The sequence below is a fragment of the Pelobates fuscus genome, chromosome 6 (assembly GCF_036172605.1).
Source record: "Pelobates fuscus isolate aPelFus1 chromosome 6, aPelFus1.pri, whole genome shotgun sequence".
In the NCBI taxonomy this organism is placed as follows: Eukaryota; Metazoa; Chordata; class Amphibia; order Anura; family Pelobatidae; genus Pelobates; species Pelobates fuscus.
Genome location: NC_086322.1, coordinates 212,113,637 through 212,131,230, shown reverse-complemented (window position 1 = coordinate 212,131,230; position 17,594 = coordinate 212,113,637). Strand labels below are relative to the sequence as shown.

Genomic DNA, 17,594 nt, shown 5'->3' with positions numbered 1-17,594 from the left:
GAGAGTGAGATGAGAGTGGGTGCAACAGTACATCTTTACTTTTCACATTGGCCCATAAAATCCCATTTCCAGCAAAATACAACTATTTTATTTGTATAATTTGTAAAATAACCAGTAGTTAATTATTTAATAAACATTTTTTTTTTTACTGATGTTTATTTTCAGGTATGTATAGCTCCCAAATGTGTTCACTGTGTCCAAAATGCCTCTCTATGAGCCAAGGGAATAACCTACTAGTTTGCTTGATTCGTTAGTAGTGACAGATGTTAATTAAAGTATTCCTATTATTGTAACATCAATAGGATATAGCTGCTTACATTGACTATATATCAGCAATCATTCTAAACCTTAAGCAGTGCTGTGTTATGAAATAATGAAACAAACAAAAATGCGACACAGAGAAATATATTATTTATTTAGAATTTATATTTTAGAGCAAAAATAAAAACTTTTTTCATTTATTCCAGACAACCATGTCAAGAGGTTGGCCCTAAGTGCACAGCAATGTTTTGGCCCGAAGTGCACTACAACAAAATATATAAAACATTGGTTTTCTATGACTATATATTGTAGCCTATCTTGTAAAAATTAGTCATTTAGTTGGCAAAGTAGAGCTGACCCTTTGGATATCCAGTAATCATTGACTTTTTTGGATGGTAATAGAACGGTCACAACAAAATTTGTAGAATGGCCTGTGAAAAGAAAAGAAAAACAAATGAATATTGGGACTTTTTCAACACTGAATTCCTTGTGGCTCTCACAGAGGTTTGTTCCATACAACTGAATTTGTGGAAATAACCAACCTGTAGAGTTGTAATAGTCAGACATTTTAAATTACAATCTACACATTACCTTGTCATCAATTCAAAATGTGCCCAACTACTGAATAAGAATTACTGAATCGACTGATTTTTACTTAAACAGACTATCCCCAGACGAGCTAATATAGATCCCTGGTACTCATTAAAAAAGGCTGTAGAGAACTTAGTTTAAGTATCTTGAGCCCCTTTTTACCATGAGTGCCAAATCACATAAGGCTTCATAAATAAACAAGTGAATTAGTAGGGCTGATATTTCCATCTTTACAATCAGCTTTGTAATGATTTAATGCTCAAATATATTAATTGAATTTGACTTCACATGTGCTATTTTATAAGCCATATGTGACTAGCTCTACCTGCCGAATCAGACACAATTCATTAGACTGCATTGTTATTTTAATAAGGCCCACACTACAACATATGACTCTTTTTTTTTTGTCAATCTTTATTTTTATTGAGGCATATGATGGTTCAGTACAGAAAATAAAATAATGGGTCAATGCATGTAAAACATATAGTTTGCATAAGTGTACACAATAGTTGCATGTATTCCCAAGAGTAGCAGCCTCTTTTTTTTTTTTTTGAAAGTTTAACAGTAGAGTTATCCGTACAGGTTACACAGATTATATAAACACGCTGGAAAACAAATTATATAAACACGCTGGAAAATAATAAGTTGCGTAACATTTACATGGTTTCATGCTAGGTTAATTAGGCATTGAACTTCAGGTAGCAGGTGGAGGAACATTTATGCTTATAATGCAGTTTGCAATCCTATGTAACGTCGATAGGTAGGAAATAAGATTAACACAATCTACTCACAATTTACAGACTGAGGGTGCAGACCCCGAAAAGAGTTATATAACTACTGATGCATTAGTTTGCATGGTAAGTAAATGTCGGTTATGACATGTAATTGTGGGCTAGGTTATGGTCCGGGAAATTCAAGACGTGTTATACTATACTGGTAGCTTTACACTAAATACGGGCTATACATAGCGGAATATAATAAAAGCGGGGTGGCTGAGCATCAAGACTGTCTGGGCCCTATTACACAGCGGGCTTCCGTATGTAATTGTTAAGCAAACATAAAAATGAAATATTAATAATAACAACATAAAGTCATACGAGTAGGCAAAATAAAGGGCATATGCACAAGTGGGGGTCCAGTAAGGAGATTGGCTGCATGTCTCGTCAGGGAATAGCAATCAGTGTTTTACAAGGAAGAGGAGTGATAGACGTGACCTACATAAAATACTAACATAAGGGAGTGGGGAAAACTGTTAGGGTATTATGTCCGCAGATACCGTGTGGAGATAGAAGGTAAGTGGTCGGTAGCCTGTAATAAGTCCCTGTTTGTGAGAGCAGTTCACCCGATGCCTACTGGTATCAGGGTATCTTCCCCGGAAAGCGGGTGTCCAGAGTCGTGCTTTGACCGCCGGGTAGGTCCCTTGGGTCTTGGTGCGGTGTTCTTCTGCTTGCGGTGGGTGTCGTAGGGGTCCGGGTTGGGATCGGAGTTGGCGGCTCGGTGTTGGCAGGGTAAGTCCTCACCTCCGCCCCAGGCTATCAGAAGAGCCGACATCTTATAACCACAGATCCAGCTTTCACGTGGGGCCGAACCTCTCTCCCTTTTGGAGTGGCAGGGGGTCCTGGTGGTCGGCCGCTGGATGCGGCGGTGAACCCTCCTCCAGCGTGGGCGATGTCTCGAGGTAGCACCCCGGTTGGCCTTCGGCCTGGGTAGGCCAATAATAGGTGGTACAGATTTATGTAGTGTAGTTGGGCCCGAGGTGGTTCCCCTTGCTTTGCGGTTCTCACCACTCCGTTCTGTGTCCCGAGGCCATGCCGGCTTGGTCATGCAGGGATACCGCAGTGCTTGCAAGCGCTGTGGTGGTGTGGGTGGCCACAATTTGCTCCGCAGTTTCCGCCAGAATTCTTGAAAGTGTCTGTCCAGTCGGGTGAGTATGTCGCTGGAATGCGGGAGCCACGTTTCCTCTGCCATTATGGTGGGACTGCGATTTTGCAGATCTGTTTCAGCTTTTACTACCCATGGTTGCTCATGGAACAGTTCTCCCGACGCGGGCAGCGTGGCGGAGTCTGACCTGGTAGGTCTCTGTCTGGTTCTCCGGGCTGAGTGACAAGCTTCCGCCATTTTGGAGGCCCCTTCCCACGTTTTGCCTGGAGATGTCGCGGGCTCATGCTGAGGGTGCCGGGCACGGGGCTCTCCGGCTGGCGGGGACCGGGATGACCCCCACCGGTCCATAGGGGGGGGGGGAGGTATTGCACCAAGCTCACTGTTTGCTGCATGCGTCTGGCGGGAAAGCGGCCGCCTTTCTCCACCATCTCCCTCAGTAGGCCTTAGTCTGCCGATGCGGTGCCCGGTCACCCTGGACATTGAGTTTGGTGTCTCCGGGTTCGGGACGGTTTCCCCAGTCTAGTAGGCCCTCTTGTAGGAGGATGAACGCCGGTTAGCAAGAATTATTCCCCGTTTTCGTGCTCGGTACCTAGGAGCTAGTTCAGAGCACGTCTGCCCTGGTTGCTAGTCAGGCCCCGCCCCCAACATATGACTCTTAAATCATTGATGGCTGCCTTACATTACAGGTGACAGAATTGTATCTGGCTTTTGCAAGGAACATAGAAAACTGGTTCTTTTCATTATGTCAAATTGAAAAGATGTTTCTATTTTTTTTTATTTTATGGTCAAGATGAATCAGAGGTGAATCATTTCAATGTCTACTATTCAAAAAGATATATTTAATGTATTCTGCCCCACGGCTTACAACCTTACATTAGTATCAATTAATTATAAAAGGAGATGGCCACCGTCTATGGCGCAGGGAACTGATGAAGTGGAAAAGAAAATAATAATGGGGCTCTAGGAATATATTAATGGAAATAATTGTGATTTTTAACCGCATTTGGATGTATTAAACAATATATGTACTAATGATTTAAAGATTCACTGAGTATTATCTAATAAAGACCACAATTACAGAACTGGAAAAATTATCCAATTCTGCAATGTTTTCGATTTGTCTTTTTTGTCCAAAAATGTAAAAATCACTTTACATTCCCCCCCATGTTATGTATTTACACAGTACTCTATCTCCGTTTCATATAGTAAATGTTCTGAGGTCTGCAAAAGTGCTGTTCCATCTAGACTTCAGACTATGTCCCCTAAAAGTCTTAATCCAGCAAAGGAAATATTATCGTTGTTCTAAACAGTGCTCTTGTCATGAAAGGAGCAAAGTTCATAAAAAAAAGAAAATCCTTTTTGAAAAAGGAAAAAATGTCTCTTTGCTTCCCCAGAGTAAACTTCTGGTGAGAGCTCCACCTTTGCAGCCAAATGGTGGAACGCTCAAGATAAAGCTATCACTGCATAGCAAATCAAGTCGTCATTCACTTTGTCCAGTCATCAGTGATTGGGGTGAGCCTGCCATATATGATCGCACTACTTTATATATATTTATATAATAATAAAGGAACGATGACTGCACAAGCCAACTAATTATTAGATAAATTTACTATACCTGTTGTGGATAGCGTTCCTGCCCTAGCTCCTGTCTTATAGAGCGGGGCCTGATATAAAGTATGACTTGGTTGGTAGTTCTGGCGAGGCTCGAAGTGCACTACGGGTAACATTGAGTTCATTTGTCTTGGCAATTCATCCACTATAACCATATGTTCATCATCCCAGCGAATGGCATCCATGTACATTCCATGCACTAAAACGCCATCTTCAGGAGTGGGTAACTGAATGAATAATGGAGAAATAAAAAGTGTAGTCGTAGCATGCAAAATGACATACGATTTAAATGTTTAAATGTTGTAGGCTGAATTTATCAATCTATGCTCTGTGTTCCACAGGACAATTCTAACAGAGCTGACGTACAAATAAATAATTTTTTTTTTTTTTTTTGCCAAATGAGATACATGGGTTTAAAATATTTTTATTTGTACACACCTGGATGGGGAATGGACCAACGTTCCAAATGTATTTTGGTCAGTAAAAATACAGCATACATACTGATTTTATTTCAACATAGAAGCAAATATGTTAAGCAGCTATTGGCATTTTAGAGAAAATATGGGCTCAATTTAATAGAACTGCAAGGACAGAAAAAAAGCTACTATAATAAAAAAGTATTTAAGAGGAACCAATAGAAATCTCAACGCCATTAGCTATTTACTAGGCGGTTGAGAATTATGGTAAATGCTATTGACAAGCACTGATTAGCAATCCCTAGCCTAAAGTGGACTGTGGCCTATAAACACTGACTACTGAGAACAAAACCGGATGATGGGAGTAGTGATGCAGATTGCTCTGTTTGTTTTCAAATGTATGCAGTTTGGGCACAGAAAATTTCTCTATAACTTGAGTTTTACCATTTCCACCTTTTATCTCATCTATAACTTTCATTCATGCAGAAAAGACAAAGTTATCTCTAAAGGTTCCATGTTCTTTAATATCTCAATGCTAACACAGAGGTTTTGGGACCTGTTTAAATATGTATTAAATCAATGAATTAAGAATGTTTTGAAAAAAACCTGTAGGTTTGCATTTTAGATGCTTTGAATTCTGAGTGAAAATGAATTTCATTATCGGGAAGCAGGTGTTCATCCAAATTGAATTTTAATCAGGTTAATGCATGGTTTTAGACATTATTGGCCATTGGTGTAAATGGGGAGTGACAGCAGATGAGATGCAATGCCTCATGACTACATTCATCAGACATAAAGAATGTAATGAATAGTTTGCGGCACATATGATACAAAATGCCCAAAGTTATTATCTAATACAGTTCACCCAGAATACGAGCTTTTACAGCCCAGGTGTTCACTGTAATCAGCCTGCCTAGAACAGTTTTCAGACACTCACCTAGGCATGATCTATTCAATTACCGCAAGTCAATGCCTGTTATGATACATTATGGTGGGGGTAGCCAACAAATAGCTCACATCTGTTATGGAACTCCATAATGGTATATCTGTCTCCATTTAACTGATATTCACCAACTAACATCAAAGTATATTTAACAGAAAATTTAATTAAAAAAAAAAACAGAAAAATACTGTAAACTGAATCATACCTGTGAGTCTACAGATAATTCTTCTCCAAATTTGATGTTTTTTAAAGCTTCAATGACTGCTGCTTGGTCTCGGTAACAAGGGAGAACATTATAGTGGAAGCTAAGCTCATCAATAGGCAAGTTGTATTTTCGAGCATGATTCTGTAGGGTTCCTAAAAAATAATGTCAAATTATTATAAACAAAAAAAAGCTATAGAGACTGCCTATCAACATATGAAAAAACATCATCCTTTTTTTCACTCTCTAAAACGTGATGCCATCAATTGCATCACTCAATCATGCTAGACACCTACAGTGATTCTAATCATATTACTATCACATCTTACCGAGGCTTGTATTGTCTCTGCCACTAAATAAGGGAACATTCAGCAAGAGGGCTGTCTATCAATGGCCCTCCAGCCTAATACTCTACAACATCAAAAGCCACCAAAGAATATGGAAGCTGTCGTATAGCTATAGCTCCAGGGAAACATGGTTGGACAGCTGTCAGAGGACCGGGACCCAGAAATGTTATATCCTGTTATATTCATTGCATATGAAGAAATGTTCCTTATATATTTCTTGTATATATGGAATTGTACTTTATGCATTTTACTACAGTGACATTTAGACAGTTATAGTGACATTTAAGTATTCAACAATGTTCCGTTTGGAGTCAATCCTGTGAGTACTATCCTAATATTAACATTTCAGATTAAATTTTCTTGGCTTTTATTATGCAAAAAAAAAAGGACACACATAGATGCCAAAATAACTGTGATGTTTCTAATGAGTAAAACAAATATTAATTATTCTAAGTTATATTCAAATACTTGCAAATGAAATATTTGAATTGCATAGAAAAAGGCCATTTACATTTTCAGATATTTTAATACAGATCATTGTTGTAGAGCAGGCATAGGCAACCTTCGGCTCTCCAGATGTTTTGGACTACACCTCCCATGATGCTTTGCCAGCATTATGGGTGTAAGAGCATTATAGGGTATGTAGTCCACAACAACTGGGGTGCCGAAGGTTGCCTACCCCTGTTGTAGAGTATCCCAAACTGCCCAGTGCTCACTCAGCAAATAGGGTTGATTCATTGAACAGTGGATTGCAGTAAAATCTGAAGTGAAAAAAGCTAGGCTTAAATACCTAAGGCCTCAATTTATTAAGCTTTCCAAAAAGATCCATTCTTAGATAAACTTTTCAAATGATTTATCTACAAAAATGGCCGTTGACTTTAATAGTGACTTCTGTAGATAAACCATTTGGGAAGGTTTTCCAACAGTCATTTGGAAAGCTTATTAAAGGTCGTAGGCCTTATTTGCTTTTCAAATAATTTCATATTTTTGCATACATTGTTTAACTTATTTCATATTTTTGCATACATTGTTTAAATGATTTAATATTTTAAAGCTATTTTAATATGGTAATATTATAATATTTTTTGATAGAGTAATGTAAAACTAGCAAATTAACTTATCTCAAGATACTGTATATACATATTGTAGATTGCAGTGCATGGACCAATATTCTAAAAAACTTTACTTTTCAACTCTATGTTGCATCTCTTTACGATTTAACAACTGAATAAGGTTAAGACTGGGGAAAGGGATACATACAGAAGACTCCCAATGGTGTACACTTTAATTTTTGTATTGACTGGTGCAATCATCTAGCACTGGAAAAGATTCAAGCTCTACAGGACTGATACTGACAGGAAAATACATTGGGAGGAAAAAAAACAATATATTAATGGAAACACAGGATTATTGCCCCTGATACGGATACTCTCAGAAGGATTTTGTACAGACTGAGCAAGTGTTAAAACAACATTTGAAACCATTACCTGTTAGAAAACCTTGAGGGAAAAAGAAACCGGAAATCCAAAAAGACTTTGGTTGGCCCATTCGAATCCAAGCCTAAAATGGATACAAGAGTCACGTAAATGACAACAAAAATATCAGCCAGCAACATTTAACCTAAATTTGTTTCATTTTTCATCAATATGTAGCAAACACTGCACTGCTAATTCCATCCCATAGCTTTAGTTTTTGAATAATTATTTTTATCAGAGGTTTTCAAAAAGACCTATGAGTTTAGCTCTTCCTAATCATAATCCTCCATTTTGTACACAAACCACTGAATGTATGCAAAATACAGCATTGAACATAATCTCTACAGCTAACAGCAAACTACCAGACCAATAACATGACACATTATGGCACTTTATAATTATTATTAATGAAAATACAATAAACCAGGCAGTTTCACAGCAACCTTACAGATTTTAAAAGCCATGGTCCACGATTTAACAAATTAAGGCAATGGGCATCTAAAATGCCACCGCTGAATCCCCAGTATTGCATGCATTGTAGACAAGTTATAGTAACTACATTGCACAGAATCATTGCATAATTTCCATTAGTACCCTATATAGGGTAATTGGGAAGACACAGTGCAGTTTACAGTAGCTAACACTACCCCCACAAGAACATTTGCCCATGCCTGTAATTTGGTAATATATTTTGGGGGCTCCTGCAAACTGAATGAAAATACATTTAATATGCACTGTTGTCAGAAAAGGCTGTGTCAAATCAGCTGGTCAATCTTTTATTACCAAGACATCAATGCATGGTGGGAGGTACCTGCATTACCAGGCATAAAAATGTTCCAGGTATTTAATTCATGTCCACAATCCCAACAAACATCTGGCTGACATGGATACTGTTATTTATATTCATTGTAGTTTTGTTAGATGTTAGAATTTTAAGCCTAATATTGTATATGATATCAACAAGATCTACATCACTAATAGTAATTTTTTTAATAATCGTGCCACATGATTTATTAGAGTGAACACAGTAGTTTATAATGAAACATGCAAACTTACATCTATAAAAGATGTCCTTAACACCAGGTCTTTTACCCAGGATCCCAGGGGTTTCAGCGAGGGATATGCAGCATCAGCCCATAGTGATGGCACTTGATTATTAAGAAAGCTCTTGTAAATTCTCTCCATTTCCTCGGACATTACCACAAAACCTGCTATGGCTTTATTAAGTGTCTCTAGAGAGTTCTAAAAGAGAAGATGAACATACATTATAGCATGCGGCAAGCTTCACTACCCAAGACACTCAAGTTCAACGCAGCATAAGAAGAACGATAACTGTAATGGCAGGATCGCATGATGAATTGGAAGAAACTTCTCTCATTTTTCATTTTAAAAAAAGGAGAAAATTGTAAAGTTAAAAAAAAATCAATACTCCATAAACAGTATAAAAAATGGTTCACCACTGAATTAATGATAAAGAAAGACTCAATTTCACTGGCCAATTTAAGTAGTACATCCTGTACATCCAATGGCAATACAGTGGAATTGAGCAATGCCAATGTTTCAGTAAATATGTATTTGAGTTTTGTGAACATTTACATACAAAACATTAAAGCATCTATTATTTAATAATATTCAACTATTTGCAAACACAGGTAGTGTGTAAAAGTCTTGATTTTGCAGTAACGGGTAAGTGGTCTGTTATCTAAAGTGTTATAAAATATTATAGTTCACCAGTAGGTTAAGATTAAGATCCTTCCATGGGGATCTCTAATCAAGCTGCCTATTGAATAAATTAGCCATAAGCAAGAGCAGCACATTTCTATAACTGACTTTTTCCCTATAAAAGGCATCTATTTTCATATTGTTTTAAATTATCAAAATTATATATTTTTTTAATAGGAACTAATTTTTGCTTTAACCCCTTAAGGACACATGACATGCGTGACATGTCATGATTCCCTTTTATTTCAGAAGTTTGGTCCTTAAGGGGTTAAAACCGCATACAAAAATTAGATACAAAACACCAACTTTTTACTGAGTAAACCAAGTTTATACTAAGATGCATTTAATAATCATGCTTTTATTATCTACAAGATAAAGATATAACAGTGCAGGTAACAATCTTCATGGGGCCAGGTAGGGCAAATGGCCCCTACCATTATGGTGTGCCTTAAGACTTGAAAGTAGGTAAAACTCATATCAACTGATCAAAGTTAACAACCTCTTAATTCTTGGTCTCTAAATGGAAACTAGCAGTGAATGATTTGCATGTTCATCTGCCATTTAACCCCTTAAGGACACATGACGTGTGTGACACGTCATGATTCCATTTTATTCCAGAAGTTTGGTCCTTAAGGGGTTAAACAATTTTTGAAAAGCACTGTTTTGAATTTAGTTGATTGTGAGTTCTCAAGGTCCCAGTAGAGACCATATTCACTTTAATGTTCAATATTAATAATATATCACTTACTTTTACCACTTTGAGGAGCTTATTAAATCTGTCAACTTCCTGTCCAAGAACAGTGGTTAGAGAATTGATACGGCCTTTTGCGTCTTTAGCAAACAGCACCTCAGAAGCAGCTTCCATTTCTAGCTTATCTGCAAAATATAGACAATAGGGTTATTGCCAATTCAACTACAAGATTCACCTATGGATACCTAGCACAAAATAATCCCCAGTGGTCTAAAACATGTTCACAATGCTCTCTGGTGTGCAAGGGTGATTATGGTCATGTGGCATACACTTCCATTATGTATGTAAAACTGTATTTATATTAAATAATTTATATTATAGGAAGACACAATAAAACGCTTAGAAATAGCTAAATTTTCTAATAGGAGAGAGTGTGTGTACGTGTAGTTTAAAGTGATTTTGTGTGAATGTCTGTGTCTCTGTTTATCCATGTAGGTGCAACATGGAAGCAGTTTGGGGGGAAAAGGACAAAATGTAGGTGATAAAATACATAAGAAAACTGTAACTTCGTGAGAACATATGTTTAACTATATATGGGGCAAAGTGACACACATGGGGTAAAGTGGCATTATGGGTAATGTGGCAATATGCTTGGGGGATTACAGTATATACAGTATGTGTGAGGACAATAGCATGTGTGGGGAAATGTGTCACATGGAGTGGCCTGTATAGTACAGATCAGGAGTACATTTTACACATTCAGAAGATTTATTTATAAAACTATTTTCTTATCTGTAACTTCATTCTATAAATTATTCTTGAAATGTTTTCTGGGCACAAGTTAAAATTAACACATGTATTTGTTTTTTAATTTTGCTATTAAATAATTGGCTATCTATGCACTACAAAAAATATCCTGAGGTTAAACTATATCACCGACAGATTGAGAAATCATTAATGAATTAAACTGTAGGTTAAAAGGAACGGTATCATATTATGTTAATATATTTCCTATGCTTTTTTTCCCCCAATACGTAAGAAAGCCTATATTTTCTCATTGGCAAACAGAAAAGTATTGAAATAAGTGGTATGTCGTGAAATGGAAGCAGTCATATTAAAACCCTTAACGCATCAATACACAAAGATGTTATATTTTGCCTTTGCTTTCAAACATAGGTAAACAATGTTAAGGAGCAGAGGGTAGTCCCATGTATCAATATTTAAAGAAACTCCATGGAATGCTGATGGAAAGACCCATTTTGTTTATGTTTCAGAGGTCAAAATTTCAGTAGCATCCCCAATGGTCTCCAGTTTTGCTGTTAGGATGTCAGGTACAAGATTGTGTGCTGGATATGCCCATATGAACATACTGCACGGCAGAAACTGCCATTAACAACTATATAACCCTCAGTTAAACAATTAGAAGTATTTTATAAAGTTTCCTCCAAATGTTCTGTACATATCCAGTCAGTTGAATAAAACACAACCAATATTTTCTAGAAAAGCAACTTAATCCCTTGCTGGGACTCAACTTTTATGAATCTATATCACAGTGATGTCCAGCACTGTACAGAATATGCACAGGGCCCTCTATGTGTCTATTTCATTACATACATGCTCGGGCTGATGACTGTTTTGTTTTAAAAACATCTTAGTATTATTAGTGCCACCCTAGTAATTGGAATGTGGAAGTTTCTCTTATATGTGCACCATTTGAGGGCCAGCCTTTGGGTTTCAATAGCCCCAGGTTGTGATATAACACTTAAGAACAGTTTCACAGAAAATAGGTGACTTCACCAAAAGACAACTAGCTCCATAAATACGGCAAAATATGAAACACAGTATCACCGCACTCCCTTGAGAACCAGGGTGCTAAACTGCATCCAATGCAGGCCAAACCTCATACGATAGTTGAGAAACAGAAGATGGTCCAGACACTCAAGGTTCAGAAAATAATCAGGTTTATTGAGAGAGTGTACAGCAACGTTGTGACCTCAAAAGGTCTTGGTCAAGCTTTTGAGGTCAAAATGTTGCTGTACAATCTCTCAATACACCTGCTTGCTTTCTGAACGTTACCATCTTCTGTCTCTCATAAATATGGCAATAAGAGTATGTTATGAGAAATAAATATATAACAAGGGAATTATCACAAACTATTCAAACTATTATGTAGCAGTGTTTATATAGCATCTTGCCCAGAGCGCTTTACTATATATACAAAAATCTGGAATGTAGCACCGTGTACCAGATTCATTAAAAAACCCAGTATTCTTACCCGGTAGCTTTGACAGAATAGAGATTGCCAAATCTCCCACAATTTCATCGTTACTCTTTCCGGCTCCTCGGGAAGCAGACCTTGGTTGAACATCTAATATAGTATTGATTAAGGTGCTTGTTTCTTTGCGCTGAAAAACAATGTGTTCTCTACATTAATCACAAGTTGAAAACAGTTGAGCTTGGGATGCTTTTACATGAACTTGGATTGGCTGTAAAAATTTATATTACAGTTGAACAGTTAATTAATGAGCTATGGTGAAATGACTGTAGAGGCTGTGGACATTCCATCCCAATTCTGAACATTTGAGCAGCTTTAAGGTCTTACATCTATCTATCTTATGGACCAGCGAATGATGAAGTGTTTTCTGGATGATCTTTTGCAGGACCAAATTTACTACTGCTGCATTAAAGCATTGGCTGGCGTGAATTTTAAGCTGAAATGGGAAGCTGGAATTTTTTCCCCAATTTGTCTTTTTTTTTTAATGTGAAATCCCCTCGCCAGTTCTCAACAATTATTCATTTAGTGAATAACATGAATTGGGTTTTCATACCAAAAAATATACAGTTCTGTTGTACACTCTAGGATCAAAAATGAGTCAATTTAAGTGAGTAATGCAGATATATGAGGTAGGTGTTCTGGATTCATTTTAGATTATTGCAGAGAAGAAATAAGCTATTTTAAGTTGCTTTAATAAAACTGACCGAAACTTAATACACAAAACTGCTGCAGACTTTCAAGGTTGTTCACTAATCCAGCTGATAATGTTAGACCGCAACAGCAGAGATGGAAACATTCTCCAAATTGGCAAGTTTGCTTGCTCACTGACCTAACATTTGAGCATTAATCACGGAAGTGCCCTCTACTGTCTAGTAGACAGCCACTAGAGGAGCAGTTAACCCTGCAAGGTAAATATTGCAGTTTATGAAAACTGCAATAATTACACTTGCAGGGTTAAGGGTAGTGGGAGTTGGCACCCAGACCACACCAATGGGCAGAAGTGGTCTGGGTGTCTGAAGTGTCCCTTTAAGTGGCAAAGCTGTGACTATAGCAAAGCTGGTGAATTTTTCTAAACCAGCTGTTCTGTTCAAGATTTTGAATTAAGTTTTCAACTCACCAATTCACTATTCACAATTTATGCTATTCATACATATTATTTAGATAATGCAGATTGGCAAGAGAGCTAAGTCAGAATCATTCTACATCATGTGAATTGCTCTTTATATGGTGCCTGTCCTGACAAATACAACTTGGTAGATAATCAAATTGTATCTATACATTGTGCTAGCACAATGTATAGATACAATTTGATTTTCTACCATTATCTACCAAGCTGTATTTATCTAGATTTATCTAGATTTTTCTAAAATCTGAACTTGGAAAACAGCCTTTTCCCCCTCCTCACTGTTATAGTCAAGTCAGTCTGTGCTGAACCTGTGCTGATCAGCACAGAGATAAGAAGGCTGCATGTCTAGCTTTGCCTAGTGCCATGATATCCTTCTTTAGAACAGGTGCCCAAAATTGCACAGCATATTCAAGGTGTGGTCTTACCAGCAATTTATAAAAAGCCTAAATTATATTTTCATCCCGAGAATTTATGCCCCTATTTATACATGGCAAAACCTTACTGGCCTTAGCAACTGCAGATTGACATTGCAAATTGCTGCCTAATTTTTTGTCTATAACAATTCTCAAATCCTTTGCGTGTGTTGTTATCACTAATTCACTACCATTTAGGGTCTAAGTTGCTTATGCATTCTTGACCCTGAAGTGCATAACTTTGCATTTTTCTACATTCAATTCGATCTACCATTTTAGTGCCCAGTCCCCCAATCTATCTAAATCTTTCTGCAGCAAAGCAATATCCTGCTCACATTGTATTACTTTACAAAGTTTTGTGTCATCTACATACACTAAAACATGGCTTTCAATGCCTGTTTCAAGATCATTTATAAATATGTTAAATAGAAGCAAATAAATAAAACAGAACCCTGAGGGACACCACTTACCACTTTTGTCTAGCTTGAAAATTTACCATTAATGACAACTCGTTGTACTCTATCCTTAAGCCTTAATGTTCTACCCAAGAAAAAGAATATTCATCTAGACCAATTTCTTTTAGTCTAGATGAGAGCAGCAGCAGGGAGAGAGGAGAGGAACAGCCACAGTGATTTATTGTAGCAGTTTTGGACAATCAATATGATTATTAAGGGACACTTAATTGTATAACATGAGTCAAGCCAGATGCTTAGAAGCTGCAAACCTTTATCTGTAATGACAGTTTTACTTTTCGGAAGAAAACAAATCTAATGCTTACCACACTATTAATGTCTATTGAAAATTTAAATACACAAAGCCATTTCAATATTGCAATAAACATAACTGTATAGACAGCATTCTCAACCTGTTTTATGAAAATAAAAACAGCAGTTAATAATTTAGAATACTGCAAACGATTACTACAAAGGCGTAAAGAATATGTGTTCTGTCTGACAACAGCATCTTCTGCCTATTATCAGTGTTTAACAGACTATTATGATTAAATCATTTTTTTTTCTTTGAGCTATTGTTGAAATCTAGGCTTCACGCAATTAAATTAGAGCAAGTACACATATGTCTACAGACCTGGAAAGCTAAATTGGCATTTTCATGCATTCCAAAAATTTCTGGATCATCAGTCAAGGGCAGATTTTCAATATAGTCTTTGTAATACTGCAGATTGTCAGCATCCGGACTGAAATATATTCCTAAAGTGTGTTTAAAAAAATACAGATTATTAGTTTGCGTTTATAATTTTGAGCATAATACTTAAAGAAAGGCAGGGTGCTCAAAAAATGGCAATTTACTCCGAATAAACATACAGCAGTACAAAAAGCAAAGGATTTTTTTTTTTTTTTTTTTACATTAATACAAGATTAACATTTAAGAAGCAATGAGAGGCAATAGGAATAGCATCTCTTTGCACTGGTAAAAATATTAATAACATTGTGAATCGGGTGTATGACTCTTCTTTTGCCTTAAAAAAAATAAATATTAGATTGCCATGAGAGAAAGGATGTATGTTTTGTTTGCAAATTAGTTTTAAAGGAACACTATAGCCACCTAAATTACTTTAGCTAAATAAAGCAGTTTTAGTGTATAGATCATTCCCCTGCAATTTCACTGCTCAATTCACTGTCATTTAGGAGTTAAATCACTTTGTTTCTGTTTATGCAGCCCTAGCCACACCTCCCCTGGTTATGATTGACAGAGCCTGCATGAAAAAAAACTGGTTTCACTTTCAAACAGATGTAATTTACCTTAAATCATTGTATCTCAATCTCTAAATTGAACTTTAATCACATACAGGAGGCTCTTGCAGGGTCTAGCAAGCTATTAACATAGCAGGGGATAAGAAAATCTTAATTAAACAGAACTTGCAATAAAGAAAGCCTAAATAGGGTTCTCTTTACAGGAAGTGTTTATGGAAGGCTGTGCAAGTCACATGCAGGGAGGTGTGACTAGGGTTCATAAACAAAGGGATTTAACTCCTAAATGGCAGAGGATTGAGCAATGAGGCTGCAGGGGCGTGTTCTATACAAAAAAACTGCTTCATTAAGCTAAAGTTGTTCAGGTGACTATAGTGTCCCTTTAATTTTAAAAATAATAATGTTTAGTTTTATGATTGTACTATTGTTTAAATATAGATTTATATATTTTAGTACTTGCTTATATATATATATATTTATATATTGTGAACCAAGCTTCTCAAAACTTCTATAACAGTGGTTCCCAACCCAGTCCTCAAGTACCTCCCAACAGTCCAGGATTTAGGGATTATCCCAGTTGTGTCTAAAGTGATTTTAGAAAGAAAGAAAGAAAAACACTTTAGACACGACAGGGTTATCCCTAAATCCTGGACTGTTAGGGGGTACTTGAGGTAACAGTACAGAATTGTGTCTGAAGGTTTTTTCTTTCTATCTAAAAACACCTTAGACACAACTAAGGACTGGGTTGGGAACCACTGCCTTAGAGTGTCATAATATGACGATTATTATAGCTCATACAACAAAGATTAGATTTTGCAGAAATACAATAAGGGAGTAGAAGTTCAACAAGGGAGTTTTAAAAACGTATTTTCAAATTTGTTCTTAAGCAATTTGGCTTAAAGCTGGTCCTGTAAGAGCAATTAAGGGATTTATACAGCAGAATGAGCCATGTAAGCAATGAGCTGCAAGAAACACAGAAAGTATAGTGAGTAAAATAACATGTATTTACAATTAGAAATAACAAAAAAAAATCACTACTGCTGAAAGCTCTGTAGTATTTTATACTGGTATAACTCTTCCTTTCCCTTTACCCACCTCTAGGGATATAATGAGATATTATGTTGTTTATTTAATTCATATATTTTGGTAATACTTGATCACATTTATTAAACACATATACTGCTTTAGAAATTAAGCTCACTTTACTAAGATTAGATTTTCAAAAACCTGAAGGAGATGGGTTGCATTTTATTTTCCTAATAAAAATTAACTGTTTGCAGCAATCACTAACATTAATACTGTTTGACTTTCATTTGAAGTGATGAATGGTTGACAATGAATTGGTTTTCAATTAATAGTTCATCTTTTGAAGAAATATTAAAATTTTAACACATGAGTTTAAATTTGAATTTCTTCATTGGGTTATATCTAAAAAACTGCAGATCTTCTGTTTGCAGCTCAATAAGAAGGCTTTGCAAGGCAGGTGCTCTGAGCAATTGCCTGCCCCTTGAGTCTAGCTTCACTGAGCTAAAAAAAAAAACCAGGAAGTAAAAGGACCAGTTGTCTGATTGACAACCAGGTGGGTGTAACAAGGTTAACTTATCAATGTTCCAATTTTGAAATCTGCTCCTTTTTGTAAAATGAAAAAAAGAGGGAACACTCTTCACACATAAAGTACTTCAGCAGAATGAAATGCTTTATGGGGTCTGGAGTTTCCCTTCAAAAAAACAAAAAAAAGTTAGAATCCTAACTAAGCTCTTCATGGCATTGCCCTACACCTAGCATTTGTTAGCCCGGGCCAACAAATCTCTCTGTAAATCTTAATCTCAAGCTTTATAAAACTGGGTGTTTATTTTAAAACATAAAACCACCCACAATGTCACATAATTTAAATATACAAATATCATCTTTTTGACGGTAGTGTTCTTTTT

At 36.5% G+C, this 17,594-nt stretch overlaps 1 protein-coding gene across 1 annotated transcript in view; it reads right to left on the bottom strand.

Moving 5' to 3' along the window:
• Window positions 1-461: 461 nt before the first annotated feature.
• The window catches only part of DNAH6 (dynein axonemal heavy chain 6), a 257,043-nt gene continuing 239,910 nt past the window's right edge, over window positions 462-17,594 (bottom strand). Inside the window, exons 70-77 of the mRNA XM_063458711.1 lie at window positions 15,041-15,162; window positions 12,416-12,545; window positions 10,198-10,325; window positions 8,784-8,969; window positions 7,740-7,812; window positions 5,909-6,060; window positions 4,349-4,571; window positions 462-692 (exon numbers count right to left, since the gene is read on the bottom strand). Of these exons, the coding sequence (XP_063314781.1) occupies window positions 589-692; window positions 4,349-4,571; window positions 5,909-6,060; window positions 7,740-7,812; window positions 8,784-8,969; window positions 10,198-10,325; window positions 12,416-12,545; window positions 15,041-15,162 (1,118 nt within the window). The 3' untranslated portion in view covers window positions 462-588. The remainder of the gene's footprint in view (window positions 693-4,348; window positions 4,572-5,908; window positions 6,061-7,739; window positions 7,813-8,783; window positions 8,970-10,197; window positions 10,326-12,415; window positions 12,546-15,040; window positions 15,163-17,594) is intronic.